At 36.6% G+C, this 17,333-nt stretch overlaps 1 protein-coding gene across 1 annotated transcript in view; it reads right to left on the minus strand.

Annotated features, from left to right (window-relative positions):
• DNAH8 (dynein axonemal heavy chain 8) overlaps nt 1–17,333 on the minus strand; it is a 333,978-nt gene that overhangs the window by 121,545 nt on the left and 195,100 nt on the right. The window contains exons 65-73 of the mRNA XM_082412562.1: nt 16,003–16,121; nt 13,489–13,592; nt 12,030–12,206; nt 10,110–10,277; nt 9,373–9,588; nt 6,084–6,221; nt 4,778–4,905; nt 3,796–3,967; nt 2,150–2,305 (exon numbers count right to left, since the gene is read on the minus strand). Of these exons, the coding sequence (XP_082268688.1) occupies nt 2,150–2,305; nt 3,796–3,967; nt 4,778–4,905; nt 6,084–6,221; nt 9,373–9,588; nt 10,110–10,277; nt 12,030–12,206; nt 13,489–13,592; nt 16,003–16,121 (1,378 nt within the window). The remainder of the gene's footprint in view (nt 1–2,149; nt 2,306–3,795; nt 3,968–4,777; nt 4,906–6,083; nt 6,222–9,372; nt 9,589–10,109; nt 10,278–12,029; nt 12,207–13,488; nt 13,593–16,002; nt 16,122–17,333) is intronic.

Genomic DNA, 17,333 nt, shown 5'->3' on the forward strand with positions numbered 1-17,333 from the left:
AAAAAATAATTTTCAAATTGTCAGTTTATTAAAGATTACCTTTAACCACCTTCAATATCTTTTGTAAACTTGAAATAATATCTTAGAGTCATAATTACAGGTTTAATTCACTTGATTTTTCTCATGGAGGAATGCTTGTGGTAGCCACGACAAGAGCCTGTATCTCCTGCACGGATACTCTGGCATTCGGGCTTTACAAAGTAGTCAGTGAATTCTTTATAGGGGAATTAAGTGAATACATTCTCTTTCCAGAGGTCAGAGCTGTAGGTGCTGGAGATGGCATTGAAGATGGCCTTGATGCAGCCCTGGACATATAAAATATGTTTTGTTTTTCATTTATAAAGTGTTTCATTTTTCATTTTGCCTTCCTTCCCAAGCACAGAAATAATAGTTTTCTTTCATTTTGTTTTATTTTATTTGTGTTTGTGCATGTGCTTATCCACATATTCAGAAAAATAATGTTTTCTGAGTAAAAAGGATGCAGTTCAATTTGCTTACATCCTAGCAGTTGATGGTTTTTAAAATAAGGAAGTGTCTCTGGCATATTTCTGTTACTTCCTCAAGAAGCTTCTTGGGACAGGGTTGCATCAGGAAGGACATGACTGAAGGCTATCAATGAGTTTAATGCCGAAATGGAGAGATAAAGACACAATCAGGAAAAATAAGAATAAGATGAGCAGGGAGATCAACAGCCAAGGGAGACAAGAGGAGTGAGGAGGGGAGCAAGGGACAAGTTATAGCTGAGGTGGATCCAGGGAGCTAAGTTCAGGAGCAGGAGTGCTCCAGTACACGCCACTCATGCACTTCTGTGTATATAGCTCCTCAGGAACTGCATTCTCATCAACCCCATTTCCCTTAACTCTTCCCTTCCACTTATGCTCACTTCCCAGGATTTTTCTGGGTTTTCTAAGTAAACATAGAGTGGAGTCTTAAAGAGGTGGGAGTATCTTGAGGTGATCTATAGTGCCGAACAGTGTCCACGTGCCTGCAAAGCCCTGATCTCAGAAGGAAATCTTTCAATATTTCACCATTAAATATGGTGTTTCTTGTAGGCTTTTTGTAAATACTCTTTATCTGATTAAGGAAGATCTCTCCTAATCTTAGTTTGCTGGAAGTTTTATCATGAATAGCTGTTAAGTTTTACCAACTGCTTCGTCTGCATTTATCAAGATGACCACATGATTTTTCTGGGTTTGTTTTCCTGTAATGATGACATACTTTGATTAATTCATTTAATTCAATAAATATCAGAATTACTACCCTATATAAAGAGCTGTGCAGAAAATACAAAGATGGTGTAAAACCATAAGCCTTGCTAACAAAAAGTTTATGGTACATTAGAGATAAAAGACAAACGTGCAAAGAACAAAAATTTAAGGCAGGCTCCTAGTCCATAACAGAAATACAAGATGCGTGAGGAGTCAGGACAGGCTATATTAAGCTGGGGACTCAGGCAAGTTTGGGTAAAAGTAGCATTGGATGTGGACTTTGAATAATGTTTAAGATTTTTATCTGGGATGTAAGTAAAGTGGGCAGTTGGGTGGAGAAGACATTCTGTTAGCAGACACAGTACAAGCAAAACTATGCATCCAGAAGGCTTGGAGCTAGGAACAGTGTTGAGGAAACAATGAATAGTCCATATTGTAATACTGAATTGAAACATCAATGTAACAAGATCTCCAAAGGAGCCAGGAATGTTGGAATCCTGCCCTTGTCTACCTCTACCTTAGGATTAACACCTTGGTAGAATCCAACTCCAATACTGGACTCTAGCATGCTATGTGGTACTACCAAGTGCCTGAGCTAGGTTGGAGGAAATGGCCTTAAACTGAGGAATCACAAGTCTTATTTTTGTCATTTTCTTATAAGCCCAAACTCAAGGCCCAGAATAAAGGCCACATCCAACATGGGCAAAAGCAATTGAGCCAGAGAAATGGACAGAGAGAAGGAGAGTGAGCTCAAGAGAGAGCACAAAAGAGAAAATAATCAGAGCATTTGCCCCAAATCACTGTTACAAAACTCAAGGGTGTAAAGTAGCAAACAATTATCATCATAGAGATGACAACTTTATGACTGACAGGTTCAACTGAAATTGTGGGAAAACACCATGATTTCAAGATTACTTTCCCATGCACCAAATGGTACATACCTGCAAGTCATTTTCTTTTTCCTTTGATTTAATCCAAGTTTTGCCTTGAGTTTGTGGGTCTATGAGGAGTGGGTATCTGGTGGCCTTTGTCACAATGATGCCGTTCTGAATGGAGAGGTCATCTCCTGGTAATCCCTGCAGCCCCCACTCACCAATCTGAATAACAGGAAATGGATGTGGCCATTCAAAGGAACACAGGAAGGCTTTCGTTAGTGATTAACAGTGCCACGATATAAAAGAATTTAAAATTTGGACATATTTTTCCCATTGAGACTATGCAACAAGTACCTAGAAATAAACCAAACTCGTAAATGTGAACCAAACAACATCAAATTAAAACAAACAGATTTATCATCTAATAAATCCTTTCTCTAGTAACCCAAGACTAGGTTTAGTCCTTTATATTGTGTTTTCATACTTATGAGGAAATATTGTAAATTGATTGCATATTAAACCTGATTTGGGGATTCTGAAGCATGGTTGCTGAACATTCAGAGAACAGCAGGGACTTGAAATATGGTGAGACTGGGCGGGTGGTGGGATCCAGATGGGCTGGAGGTGGCGGAGATAATGAATATTCTGAGACCTCAGAGTAGGTAAGCCCTAAGGGTTAAGTCTCTGAAACTTCCCCTTCCTGCCCTCTGGTGCTGCTTACATGGGGGAAGGGACATTGCATAGCTGGAGGCAGAGAAATTAGGGGAGATGAAATATTATATTGGTAGGAACTCATTAATGATGTTTTTCTTAATATTTCCTTTCAAAATCAAGAGGGAATTGCCAGTCTGGCTCCACGTGGTCAACAAAATCATCCAAGATCCAATGAGCCAACCAGCCTCCACATTCGTTAGATTATCCCAGCTCCACCAAAAGCCACAATCGACAAAGAATATCCTGGCCCACTTCACCTCACCTGTGCCCAGTGCGTCTCCAATACATTACTCTTCCCTGTAAGGACTAGTTGAACACTGTTTGAATTGAAAAAGATTATTTTTTGACTTTTAAATAGAGGTAACTTGAAATTAATAGTTTGGCTTTCCTAGGGAAACTGCAACTGGGGAACATATTTACAAATCAAAAAGCAGCTCATGAATACAGATTGCCTGGAAAGCATTTCATACCACAGGAGCTCCAACAGGTATACTAAAAATTGACGGTGGAATCAAATTCCCAGCAAGGAAGGTTAGTACAGCAGTGCATGCTATTACTCAGTGATGGCAGATCATGCTATTGTATTATACTGTTGGACATTATAAAAAGATGGTTAATGACCAAAAGAAAGTTAATACCAGTACTTACGGCCAGCTAACACCTACATTTTCCTAGAATGTTTGTAAGAAAATGTGATTTAATAGGGCTGGTGTAAATAATGGAGGGTTATTAGAAGAGCTCAGTATTAGCAAGCCTATAACTCACAAATGATCTTTTCACTCATAGCAGTGCAATTGGTATTAATTTGAAAGCAAGATTTCTTAAAATGCAAAGGAACTTTTGTATCACAAAGGAAAAAAATTTTTGTAACACTTTAGCATTTTCAAAACAATCTTTTCAATTAAATGCAAAAAGAAAAAATTAGGTGTACCTTAATTTCGTAGTGAGTAGGAAATAAAATGAAATTCAAATAATGCTGTAAGGAAAGTAACACTTACTGTTGGAGGATCCACCAACATTGAAATAAGATTCAGATTTTCAGTGAAAGGAATCTTCCGTGCTTTCAACTCTGCCTCCCATCGATCTTTAAGCAAATAGTTCCTAAATATCTGATTGAAAGGACCAAGATAGGAAAGGAATCCAGTGCACAGCAGAATATCACCTACAAGTCTGTTAAGAAAAAACAAAGTGAATCACTAACACATTTTAAGTTCTCCCAGTAAGGAGTCTGAAAGGCCACCAGGCAGTTTTGTTACTAGGTGAAGTCCTTCTTTGCTCCCAGTTTAACACTTGGCAGCCAGACATGGAGAGACCATGCAAAAAGGAGCCTAAAGGCACAAAACAGGGTAGGGGTGGCCTCATTCGGAGTAAGTCAGGGAGCAAGAAAGAAGGCTCCTTTCTGAAGCCTACAGGTCCTGAAGCTTGACTTCCAGATGAGGAAAGCATCCTTTTCCCATCCCATGCCCTGGTCTTGTTCAGATTCAATCTTGATTTAACCACTACTTCTTCTTCATCCTCTTTTTTTTTTTTTGCCATTCTCCTACTCCCCTCTCATTCCCTCTCTTTCAGTCTTCAGAAGACACCAGCCCAAGGTACCTTTCCATTTAGAACAAACTGTTGATCCACACTTTCAAAATCCTTGAGGTGAACAGTATAGAACTGGAACCAGTAACTAGATTGTTCTGGCAAATCCAGACAATATTAGAAGCATTCTCACACCGAAAGCCCACATTGTTGAACCAAAATTGAGGTTAAAAATATTTCACCAAGTTTTCGTCCTTCTCCGTTTTACTGAGAGTGTGGGACTCAAGGTCTAAGCACTTTCTTAGATGATGGGATTCTGAGATGGGGATATGGAAACAGAGGAGAAAAGCACTTCAAGGAATGAGACTTTATGTTCCCCCATGCCACAAAGAGGTGGCCTTTGGGGTGATGATGACTAAGAAGGAAAGCAATTATATCAAAGACCAAAATTTATACCTATTAATCTGAGCTTTGAACTCTTTGCTTTGCTGAGTCCATCGGACTTTTTCTCCACTCAATCCATCGATGAGGGTGGAAGCTGCCTGCATCTTTTTCCGGCACATGTCAGCATCATTAAGCAAATCCTACATTCATAAAGGGAGAATGTCTCAAAGAGCTTCTTAAATTGCTTAATCAAACGTCCATTATATTCACACATAAAAATACATGGAGGAATTTCTTAATTTGTAAAATAAATATAATCTAAAAATATAGTGTCAGCAAAATTTTACATATTAAATTCTTGTAATTCATTCATAATATAGTTATTTTACCATATGAAATTTCAAGAAGAGCCATTTTGTAAGAGAGAATCCAAATCACATAACTTAAACAGTATTTCTATTAAATATTCTCAAAACAATAAATATACCTTTTTCTTGGATTTAATAATAATTCTGAGTCCTTTGCAGTTTACAAAGGATTTTTTTCCCCAGAAAAATCCTACACGACAATAGTATGCTGAAGCCAGCTTGTATCAGCTCAAAAGAGTCAGCTGTCACATTTTTCAGAAAATTTGTGAGCTGGTGTTAAACACAGCCATTATTAAAAATTAAATTACAGTATTAAATTAAATTACATAGCTCACAACTAAATTACATAAACTTATGTTAAAGGTAATAAATAATCAAAATTCATCAATTCCTAGTTATTTACTACATTTTCATATTATCTATACTCTTGAGGTTAAGTTCATTGAATCTGCATGGTGGAAATAGTATATAATGGCATGCTGCATCTTTTCCCATACCTGCGTCGTCTTGTCACATTGACGGCTTAAAATGGACAGTGGCAGGGGGTACCTAGACCACAGAAATCAGCAAACACTGCAAATCAAGGCTTTCTTCTCCCCCTAGCCTCCACCCCGACAAGCTGATTGTTGAACGTTTACCAGACCACCACTGCTTACAACCTATACCATGAGGCTGTAGCTTTATCTGTATTTAACAGATAAAGTTAGTCAATCACCCCCAAGTGCACAATTCATCAGTGACTGAACTGGATATCAAACCTAGTTTTCTGACTCCGAAGTCAATGCTCTTAGGTATGATATCACAGCTTCTTCTTATAGAAAATAATTACTAAAAACAGAAAAAAGAATGTGGAGTGTTGAAAATCCAAAATAAGTAGACATAGCCAGTGAGTAAGGGCATTCAGGTAAATATTTTTTCAGTGTAAACATTTGCCTGATTTCTAAACACAACACGTACTTGTGTAACATTTCAGTACGTCATATTAGTAATTTCTGTGTATTTAATCTCACCATTTTCTCATTCACTGCAGCATCAAATTTGGCTTGCACTTTATCCAGCTCAGCTTGTTTCTCATCCAACAGTGCCTGGGCCTTCCCCAGTTCAGCGTTGGCAACTGCTAAACGGCCCTCCTGCTTGGCCAAGTTAGCCTTAAAAGGAAGAAGATGTGATTAGTGTAGAGGTGTATTAGTGCTACAAAACATTCGTGCTTTTAATTGGTAAATGATAGCATAAGTTACTACATAATTTTTGCCCTATTTGGAAGTCATCTGTTTCATTGTCTTCAGCTGGGGAAGCAGAGAAATTTCATTAAAGTTCATTTTTTTCCTTTTAATTATTAATGTTCAGTATGGAAATCGCAGAAATGTATGGGAAGGAGAAAAAAAAATTACTCATGATTTTACCCAGAAAGAGTCTGTGAGTATTGTGTCAAGAAGTGGATAACTAGCATTTTGATTTTTTTTTTTTCACTTAGAGTAATATAATTTCCTCACATCCTTAAACACTTTTTCATGAACATTAGTTATATGACTACATAATATCCCACAATTTGGATATATCATAATTTACTTAACTTTTGCCTTACTTTTAGACATGTCTTTCTCCCCTCCTCCCCATTTTTTTATTATTATTATTTTTAATTTATTTTTGGTTGCATTGGGTCTTCATTGCTGCATGCGGGCTTTCTCTAGTTGCGGCGAGCAGGGGTTACTCCTCGTTGTGGTGCGTGGACTTCTCACTGCGATGGCTTCTCTTGTTGCAGAGCACAGGCTCTAGGCATGCGGGCTTCAGTAGTTGCAGCACACAGGCTCAGTAGTTGTGGCACATGGGCTTAGTTGCTCCACGGTATGTGGGATCTTCCCGGACCAGGGCTCGAATCCCAGTCCCCTGCATTGGCAGACGGATTCTTAACCACTGCGCCACCTGGGAAGTTTTCTGCCCATTTTAAACTATTATAAATAATGCTGTGATGAATACTATTGGGTATGTAAACATTTAGGATTGTTTTCTTGGTAAAGATTTTTTGAAGTGAAATTACTATAATAGTAGTTTTTCCTCTTTCTCTAAGTCCTATAGCATGATAATTATGTTTCTTATAAATTTAAAGTAATTAATCAGTAAAGTAATATAGCCCTAGAGCTTTCTGGGATTGAAGTTCCTTTGTAACTTTCTTATTTTCTTTCTCAATATTTGGTTTTTTGAAATTAGCTCTTTTTCTCAGGAAATTTTAAGTTCATTTAGATTTTCTAATATATTTACAAATAACTTTAAATTCTGCTTTTTAATTATTTAAATCTATAATCTGTAATTATATGGATTTATCTTTTATATTCATTACGTAGCTCATATATATATTTTTTGCAAAGCACCAATTCTTTAATTTTACTACTTTTTTCTAATTTTTAATGTTTTTTTATTAGCTCTTTCTACTTTCCTTAAATTGTCTGTGTGTGTGTCTATGCTTTTAAGTGATTTTATATATATATATATATATATATATATATATATATATATATATATACTGGAGTGTTTAGTTTCTTTGATTCACTTAAAGGCTAAGAAGGTAGCATTTTGGCTGCATCACAAAAGCTTTGGTAACTAGCTTTTTGTAATCATTTTCTAAATAGAAGTGACTAGCTTTTTTTAAAAAAACAAGCATTTTATTTTTATTGTTATAGTCAGAGAATGAGGTCTCAAAAATTTATGCTTTTGGGAATTGAATCAAAGTCTTCTTCTAGAATGGAATATCATCAATTTTTGTAAATGTTTCTTGGACACTGGAAATAATTTGATATTCTTTGTTCATATGAAGAAAGTTCAATGTAGCTATTCAACCTTAAAAATAATATAGTGTAAAATCTCTATATAATTATTAATTTATGCCTACTCAGGACTGGCTACATAAAAGTGCAAAATGAAAATGCAGAGCCCCTTGTTTAAAAATTAAGAGGGTGATAGCAGAGCATTAAGCCAAGCACGGGCCCTTCTAAAGCTGGCCCTCTGCCTACCAGACCTGTTGTGGATTGATAGTGTATGCCACAATATCAAATTACAGGATTTTCTTTTTTGTTAAAAAACTCCACTTAAACTATTAATGGGTTTTGCCTTATGTAACTTGATGCTATTTTATTTATCGCATAAAGCATTACTACAATTAAGTCTCACTGTGGATCATAATTTTTATCAATAAAAATAGCTGTTCTTCTAAGTGCTTTTTTTTTCTTGAATTCTACATTTATAGTAACATTTCTCTCTTGGTATCTTTTTGTTTGGGTGTGTTTGCTATATTTGCTCATCATTTCCCTTTGTTAAAACTTTATTTTCTCAAAGCTACCTATGTGCAGAATTTAAAGAGGCAGCCATTTCTATAAGGCTTGTTAGAAAACAGTAACCCTCTGCCGCCTGCCCGCTCACCACTTCCCATGCCACTTTCAACAAAGTGGAAAGAGCAACCACTTTCAACCCTTTTAGCTTTATGGGACAGGCTGGGGGGCGGGGGTTGGGGGTAGTGTGTGTCTGGGTGATATATTTTATGATCCTTTGTACTCCTGAGAATGTATTTCTGTTCTCTCAGACATAAAGGACAATCTGGCCCAGTATAGATGGGGTGTGTGTTTGTGTGTGTGTGTGTGTGTGAAAGAGACAGAGAGAGTGTGTGTTTATCCCTCAACACTTAAATCGCATCCTTAAGAATGTCTTTTTGTCTTTTGTTCCCATTAAGGGCAGCTTGGCCAGCGACTGAATTCTTGGGCCCCAGTAATTTCCTCCTCAGTACTCTGCATGTGTTTTCCATTATTTTCTAGGATTTAGTGTTGTGGCAAGTCTGTGCACATCCTGATCTCTCCTCTTTTGCAAGCAACCTTTTAAATTTTGTTTCTTAGATGCCTATAAGGTTCTCTTCCTGTCTTCCAAATTTAAAACATTTCTAGGTGTTGATCTTAATTTTCATAAATTTTGTTTGGAATATCGTAATCAAATTCAGTCTCCAAACCTAATCTCCAAACTTTAAAGATATGGCCAGTTTTCTTTCATGATAGCTCAATTATTATTCCCAATAAGTTCACTTCTAGTTTAAGTTAACAAGTTGAGTTTGGTTTCTTGTCTGCAAGGCCAAGAAACATGTAACAGATATAAAAAGAATGAGAACTTGTGAGAGGACATACAGAGAAAAAGAAAAATTTGGTAACGGAGAAACCTACCTTTATTAGACTACATTATGCTTTGTCTATTAATGGCAGCAATAACGATGAATGATTTTATTAAGAATTGATTTACTGGGAGAAGAAGGGAAACTTTTACCTTCAGAGGCAACACTTCTCTGTTGACACCATAAAATGTTGCCATAGCAAGTGTCCAAGACAGCAGACCAGCCACATTCCCACAGACTTTTTTGGCACTTTCAAAAGTGTAATCATCCATGTTAAAATATGGCTGTAGTAACTCAACAGTCTCTTCATTTATTGTATCCTTGGGGAACTGCTGAAGGCTCCACAGGAATCCCGTCGCACTCATCAACTGAAAAATAGTATTACAGCCTGTAAGCTCTGGAAGAAAATGTATACTTTCTTCCTGAGTTAGTACGTACTTCTAAATTGAATTTTTTTCAAAGAAGTAATAATTGATTTGCTCTAAACATACAAATTAAGACTATGGCAGTAGTCAACCTAAAGCTGTAAATTGCAGGTTGTCTTCCCGTTTCTATAGTGAAGAGTAAAGAAGAAAAACAATGTAAGTTTCCCATCTAGTGAGTGCATCTAAATGCCACCAACCACACAAACCCCCCTTTGGAGACTGGGTTGGGATGACATCAAGACTGTGCCAATACTACCTACAGGTTCTGGACAGATTTTATAAAAAGAGGGCATTCAGCTTTAAAATCTTTCCCCACTTACATTTTTGGAGATGCAGTTTAAGATAAACTCTTCAGTACACAATGATTGATTATTGTCTGCCAGTGTGTCTGGTCTATATTGAGTGTCCTGGGATGTGGACATCTGGTACACCTCATAGGACTTACAGAGATAGATTTTACTTACTTTTAATGACTCTCCCCATGATGGCTTGCAGCAAGGTTTTTCTGGATCCATAGTGACAGGGTCAATTTTCTTTTGAAATAATAACAGAACACAGTCCATGATTCTCATAATAAGATGAGGGGGCTTTGCAAGTTTCCTGACTGTGGCAATATCATTTGGCTTGATAGTCTGTATTTGGGGTTAGGGATCAGAATAGTTTTTGTTAAGTAGTATTCTTAGTCATGTGGAAATCCCATACTTTTAAATAATTAAAGTGGAAAACTTTAAAACATATTTTCTCCCCAATCCCTGACATTATCTCCTCAAGGGTTTGCATTCCAAGATAATGGCTCTTTCATTGTTTAAATTGGGGTTTCTGTTTCTTTGTTTTCATTTTTATCCCCTGTAGCCCTCAATGAATTGCTTTAGAATATCACTACCATTCATTGCCCACAACCCCAGACCTCTGTTAGCAACAACTATCATTAATGTGTAACATTTAGATAATTTGCATCTTCAAAGCACAGAATCTATATTATATGGATATTAAAAGAGGGGCAAGGTCCTGAATATCAGAAACCTCACCTTCAGCTTTCATTTTGAGGGCTGCCCTGTCCATGGAAGGGAGAGGAATTCGAAGGAGACAAGAAAAGTTATTGTAACATATGGCTCATAAAAATATTTTTGGAAGTTCTATCTGTGAGCTGGGTTTGAAATAAGATATTACCTGACATTCAAGTCAAGAAGGACTGGGACATCATATGATCAATAAAAAACTCGTAAGACTTGTTTGATCCCGTGATTAGCCTCTTGTGTGTTATCATAGGACCCACAAAAGGAGTGAGGGTGGAGAATGTGTCCTGGTCATTGTCATGATTTTATTAAATGATGATCCTAAATCTATTCATTTATTTAACAACTACAAGCATTCTCCCATATAAAACAAAAGCAAACCAAAAACAGCCCTGTCCTCAGAATCCTCCAAGGAAAAGACAGAGAAAACACAATTACCCTAAACTATGATTATTTGCCATGATAGAAGTATAGGAGTGACAGGAAAACAAAGGAGGTCCAGAAGAATTGAAAACTTTCTGGAAGGGGTGAGATCTCAGTTTGGTCTTGAAGACTGACTCTTACTAGTTAGTGAAAGTTAGGAAAAGTAGAAAGCGTTCCTGGCAGAGGGAGAGACCCATTTAAAGGTAACAGACCATGATTACTGCAGAAGCCTGTAGCTGTTTCTGTATGGCTGGATCATACTGTGTGCAGGGACAAAATGAGAAGAGATAAAATTGAAGGGGTAGACAAGGAGCCAGGTTATCACAGCAGTAGCACTAATATTTATTGAGTACTTCCTATGTGCCCAGCAAACTATTCATTACTTTTAATGCTTACATTGATCCTTCAAGGATCAATGCAGAATTAGAATCCTGATTGAGACCCAAGAGAGTTAAGTAAATTTTAAGCCAGATGATCTATCATGTGGTCATGAGAGGCAAATGGAGATCTTCTTGCCTCACAGCTGTGGATATCTAGCTCGGGACTTTAATCCTAAGAGCAATGGGAACCACAAGGGGATTTTTTTAAAGGTTAAAGGCTGCAAGACATAGGCTAGTTGGGATGCTGAAGGAACTGAGAAGGCTCTCTAAATAATCTGAATCCCTTAGGCTACAGTTTAAGCCAATAATCACTAGCACTATTCCTCGGTTCTCTTGGAAAGCTGATTTGAGAATGAAAATAAGTTATGGGAAGTAAAGATTTAAAAAAGGTAGAACTAAGGATATGTAATCAACAGAAACACTTGTTTCAAGACTCAGAAATTATAAATCACATGAAGAATTCAATTCAGTTTTCTGATTACAAAAATTCCACAGTTAATTTCATGTAACAAAACATGGTGCCTGCTAGGACTTGTGTTGGGAGAGGTAACAATGCACTGCTCACATTCAGGGCTGCTTCTGCTTCTTCCAGCGCAGGTCTAGCCGCCTCGAGCTTGGTCTCAGCTATTACTTTTTCACTATCAATTTCATCCACTATTTTTTGGGCTTTGTCTTTTACTTCCTGCACTTCATTTTTCACTTTGGCTGAAGCCTGAGCACTTACTGTGACTTCTGCTAATACCTGTTAAATTGAGAAAACATATGAGGGTAAATAGAAACCTTTCCAGCACAATTTACAGATTTGAGTAGTGAGAGAATATTTATTCAATATAATGTAAAACAAGAATAAGAGCAAATTTATTCCCCATCTAAGTTGTCTATATTTTAAGGTGTATTAAAGTAACTCCTTTGAGCAGTCTTGCAGTCTTCTATTTCCTAAGCTTCTCTCAGGCATGAACTATATAAATAAATATTTTAAGCTTTCAGAAAAATGATATTTCTACTCTATGTAATTTCTAGAAATTTAAAACTATTTAACGTCAGTGCAATAGAATAAGGTCAGAAGTCATATTAAGCCTCGTGTAATAACAAAAAAAATAGCTAATATTTATTGAGTGCCTACCATATGTCATATGCTAAATGTCTCTCCTATGCTATCTCTCTCATTTCAGTAACTGGCTAAGGGTCAAGACTTAAGTATCCATTCTTAACTGACTCTCAGTGAAAGCTGAAAGCGGTCTGAGACTAGGGGGAGGAGTTGTAGATAAAGGAGCAGCGCACATATATCCCTATCACCTTGGGAGGAGTATCTTTAAAAAAACAAACAAACTCAACCAACTCTTCTTTTTATCCTTTTCCTTCCTCGACACAAACTTCAGATGGGACTTGGGTTATCCCAGAAACCTAGAGCATGCAGGGAACTTAAAGAGAAGACCAAATATAACTTGCAGTCAAGCAGAAATTTCCTAAACAGATGACAGAAAGCAAGAGAGACAGACAGAACCAGGGAAGAAAAAAATAGTCTTAGACCAAGTAGAGGATATAATAGTTTAGGTATGTCTTGTTATAAGTTAAACAAAAATATATGGGCTTCCCTGGTGGCTCACTGGTTGAGAATCTGCCTGCTAATGCAGGGGACATGGGTTCGAGCCCTGGTCTGGGAAGATCCCACATGCCGCGGAGCAACTAGGCCCGTGAGCCACAACTACTGAGCCTACGCATCTGGAGCGTGTGCTCCGCAACAAGAGAGGCCGCGATAGTGAAGAGGCCCGCGCACCGCGATGAAGAGTGGCCCCCGCTTGCCGCAACTAGAGAAAGCCCTTGCACAGAAACAAAGACCTAACACAGCCAAAACTTTAAAAATTTAAAAAAAAAAAAACTAATGGTCTTTGTAAACATTATCTTACCAGAAATAGTCTGTAGGCTTATACCCTGTTTACTTTTTAATAACGTTTTTAAACAATGTTTTTTTTTAATATGGAAAAATATTCCTCACAGTAGTGATAAAATAAGTGCCAACTCACTTCATCTGCTTTTACAGATGCCACTGCCAATTCCTTCTCCTTGACTGCAAGATCCTGAGAGAGTTTTGCAACAGATTCACTTGCCTCCATCAGCTTATCAAGACCTTTACAAACACACACATATACACTGAGTATATGACTATCCCCTCATCAAACATTTATTCAATATTTACTACTTATAAGGCACCATAATTTGTACTATAACAAACACAAAATAATCATGGACAAAATGCTTTAAAAATATACATATTTTAGGAGCAACAATACTGACCATATTTCTGAGAGTTTCATCAGGAAATGAAGAAAATAGCTCTGACTGAAGAATATCATCTAGTTACATTTAAGGGAAAGTCACATTGCTATAATGAGTAAGCTGAATTTAGCCAGGGAACTTATTTGACAAACTTATGCTTTCCTTGGCTTTGTAACTATCATTGTTTTGCCTTTGAATCATATTGCAGCTGACATGACAAATGAGACAGATAATATATTAACGTTTTTTGTGGTTCTCTGCTATAAAAATGAAAATAACTGCTAAAACTTCTGCAACTGGCTCTGAGAATCTCAGTGCTCTAGTGAAAAATAACTGGTTAACTAAATTCTCACATTCCGACTGGGCTCTAGATGGAGGTGTGTTGGTAAACATTTAGCATCAGGGTCTGGGGTTAGGGCACTTATTTGTATGGTTTCCAGTTTCTGTGGTGTAAATACTCCCACCATGTCTGATTTCAAGCTACCAAGAGGTTCTCAGTAACACACCATTATATAATATTTCTACCACACAGATAGAATAGAAATAATAATGTTCCTCAAGAACATTAATAAGACTAAAATAAAGTAAAAATAACTAAGAAGTAATGAGTTTTGAGTATTTATTGCCCTCACTTTTAACATAATTAATTTAATTGTAAGTTAATTAATTTTTAATAAAGCCTGCGTTAGCAACCAGATCATAAAATTCCTAATTTAATCATCAGTTCTCATGAGCCAGTGCCAAGTAGCTTCAGCACACCCCTGAGTCTAGAGCATCATATAGACAAGCTTCAAGAAGGTGAGCCATTAGAAAAACAACAGCAGAAAGTTTCTCTCATAGGGTTCTTATCACCATAACTTCACAGACCTTTATGCTTTGTGACCACGTTCTGTGTAGACGTGAAAAGACAGCACTAAGGTGTTTTGGATTATTTGGGCCAAATGCTTTCTGGACATAAAATCGGTCCCCATTTACACTTTTCCTGCTTATGCTACATATAGTAGACACTCATAAAATCATTGCTCACGTAAACTCTCTTTTTGTTTTTATTTATTCATTTTTGTTTCTGTTTTGTCTTTTTCTTTGTTAGAAATTTGAGAAGCATTAACACGGCAAAGTTTACACAAATTGAGAGAAATTGTAATGAAACCAAAAACTGAAATTGTGGTGTTCCCAAGAGCTGGCTTTTCCCCATCTGCAAGCAGCAACTCAGCGACTGTGGTGACTCGCTGACCAACAGGGTGGACCCAAAGTTGAAGGAGTTGAATAAAATGGTTCTGGAAGAAAAACAGCCCACCTCTATCACAGCAGCCATAAATAAAATGTGTTAACTATAATATAGAGAACTGTCTTCCCTTATAGCTGGTGAAATTAGTTTTACTACTTTACAGTCAGTGTCATTTGTATTTGTGTGTACACAGTGGTCACATACATGGTATATACGAACAGAACAGATTCTTTTTTTTTTAATTTTTATTTTATATTGGAGTATAGTTGATTTACAATGTTGTGCTAGTTTCAGTAGTACAGCAAAGTGATTTAGTTATACATATACATATATCTATTCTTTTGCAGATTCTTTTCCCATAAAGGTTATTACAGAGTATTGAGTAGAGTTCCCTGTGCTATATACAGTAGGTCCTTGTTGATCATTTTATATCTAGTAGTGTGTATATGTTAATCCCAACCTCCTAATTTATCCCTCCCCTCCATCTCTTTCCCCTTTGGTGACCGTAGGTTTGTTTTCTAAATCTGTGAGTCTGTTTCTGTTTTGTAAATAGGTTCATTTGTATCATTTTTTAGAGTCCACATGTAAGTGATATTATATGATATTTTTCTTTCTCTGTCTGACTTGCTTCGCTTTGTATGATAGTCTCTAGGTCCATCCATGTTGCTGCAAAAGGCATTATTTCGTTCTTTTTTTATGGCTGAATATAGATTCTTTTTTTAAAATTATCATGTAACATTATATTAGTTTACGGTGGACATCATAATGATTTGATATATGTATGTATTGCAAAATGATCACCTCAATAAATTTAGTTAACAGCCATTAAAAAAAAAAAAATCCCACCTCTGTTTAGATTTTTTCTGCCCAGAGTTTCTTGACAGGTCAAAAGACCCATAAGGGTAGCCCTCAAAATAATCTATTACTAACAAGAAAATCAATATTTTGTTTTCAAATACAACAATATCCACCAAACAAAATATTGGGATCCCTATCAGACAAGCCCTAAAAGATAAGATTCTGTTCCACTTACCAATATTCATACGTTCAGCTTGTTCATTAATATATTTCACCTTTTCAGCATAAATGTTTTTATAACCATTTATAAATGAGAGGTAAGACTTGGGAGTCACGTGTGCTCTTCGGCGGTATCTGAAAGTAGAAAAGAAAAAAGATCTTCACCTCTATCATTCTGACATACTCTCCTAAAATGTCAATAGAGACGCTCTTCTCACTGTGAAATCAGTGTAATTCTGGAGAGTGATTCACTAGCAAGAGGGCAGGAATTGTGAATGGAAACCTAGAGGTGAGGCGGAAAGAATACTAAATCTCTAACTGATGTTTTGACTTGACCCTATGCCCATTCTGGGCTTCTGTTTCCTCATCTGGAAAACTGAGAAAAGAATCACTGCCCTACACCTCCCAGAATTTTGTGAAAATCAAAAAATAAAACAGCTTATGTAAACACACTTTGTAAACTTTAAAATTCTGTACAAATATTAGGGATAAGTGGTTGAAATGAACTTGTGCTGAGATCCGTTTTCATTCACCTGGTATTTGCTACACACCTCTTCTCTGCTAGAAACCCAGCTGAATAGGCTTACAAAGGTGAAAACCAATCTCTCCCCTAAATCGCTGGATAGTCCTTGAAATCAGGCACACTCGATTCAAACATTCAACTCACTATGGGCTTTAGTATAATAATTACATTTAACAATAGAAGTAAATAAAAGGAATAATTTTATACAGGAGAAACTCAAGTCAAAGAAGAGATCTTCACATACTATAAAATTATATTTTTATATTAAATTAAATTTATTTTATATTAAAATTTCACTTTTGGAGTTCTGAGGATTTTTAACATTAAAAAAATTTTTAAGGACTTTGGCATATATACGACTATTTTTAAAGCATTATATAAATATTGCTTTCAGAATAAACTTCTACAACCTAAGAGGATATGAAAACTTTGGAAAATACACCAAAATTTAAAAAAATAAAGATGTAGGTTTTTGTAGCTCCACAGTTGATGGTAGTAGGGGTGGAGTTCAAGTTAAGTAGAAAGAAAATCTTCCCAGCAGAGAGGATTAATACACACGGATTTACCAAGAGAATCTGGGAGATTATCTAGAATTATTTAAGAGGATGGTCCAAGTATGGATTTAAATAAAGAAAACGATACAGGATAAACAAACTTGTGAGATAGGAACCCCCGCCCCCCTGGAAAATCGATTAAAGTGTTACCCAGACTCTCTATGCAGAAAAATAGGCCTAGTCTTTCTGGGAGGTTCTGCACTCCCTAAAGCCTCTGCATTAACCCTAAGGAAGAAGCCCACTGTTCTAGAGACCCAGGGTGGCCCATCT

This window comes from Balaenoptera physalus, assembly GCF_965194825.1.
Source record: "Balaenoptera physalus genome assembly, chromosome: 11".
NCBI lineage: Eukaryota > Metazoa > Chordata > Mammalia > Artiodactyla > Balaenopteridae > Balaenoptera > Balaenoptera physalus.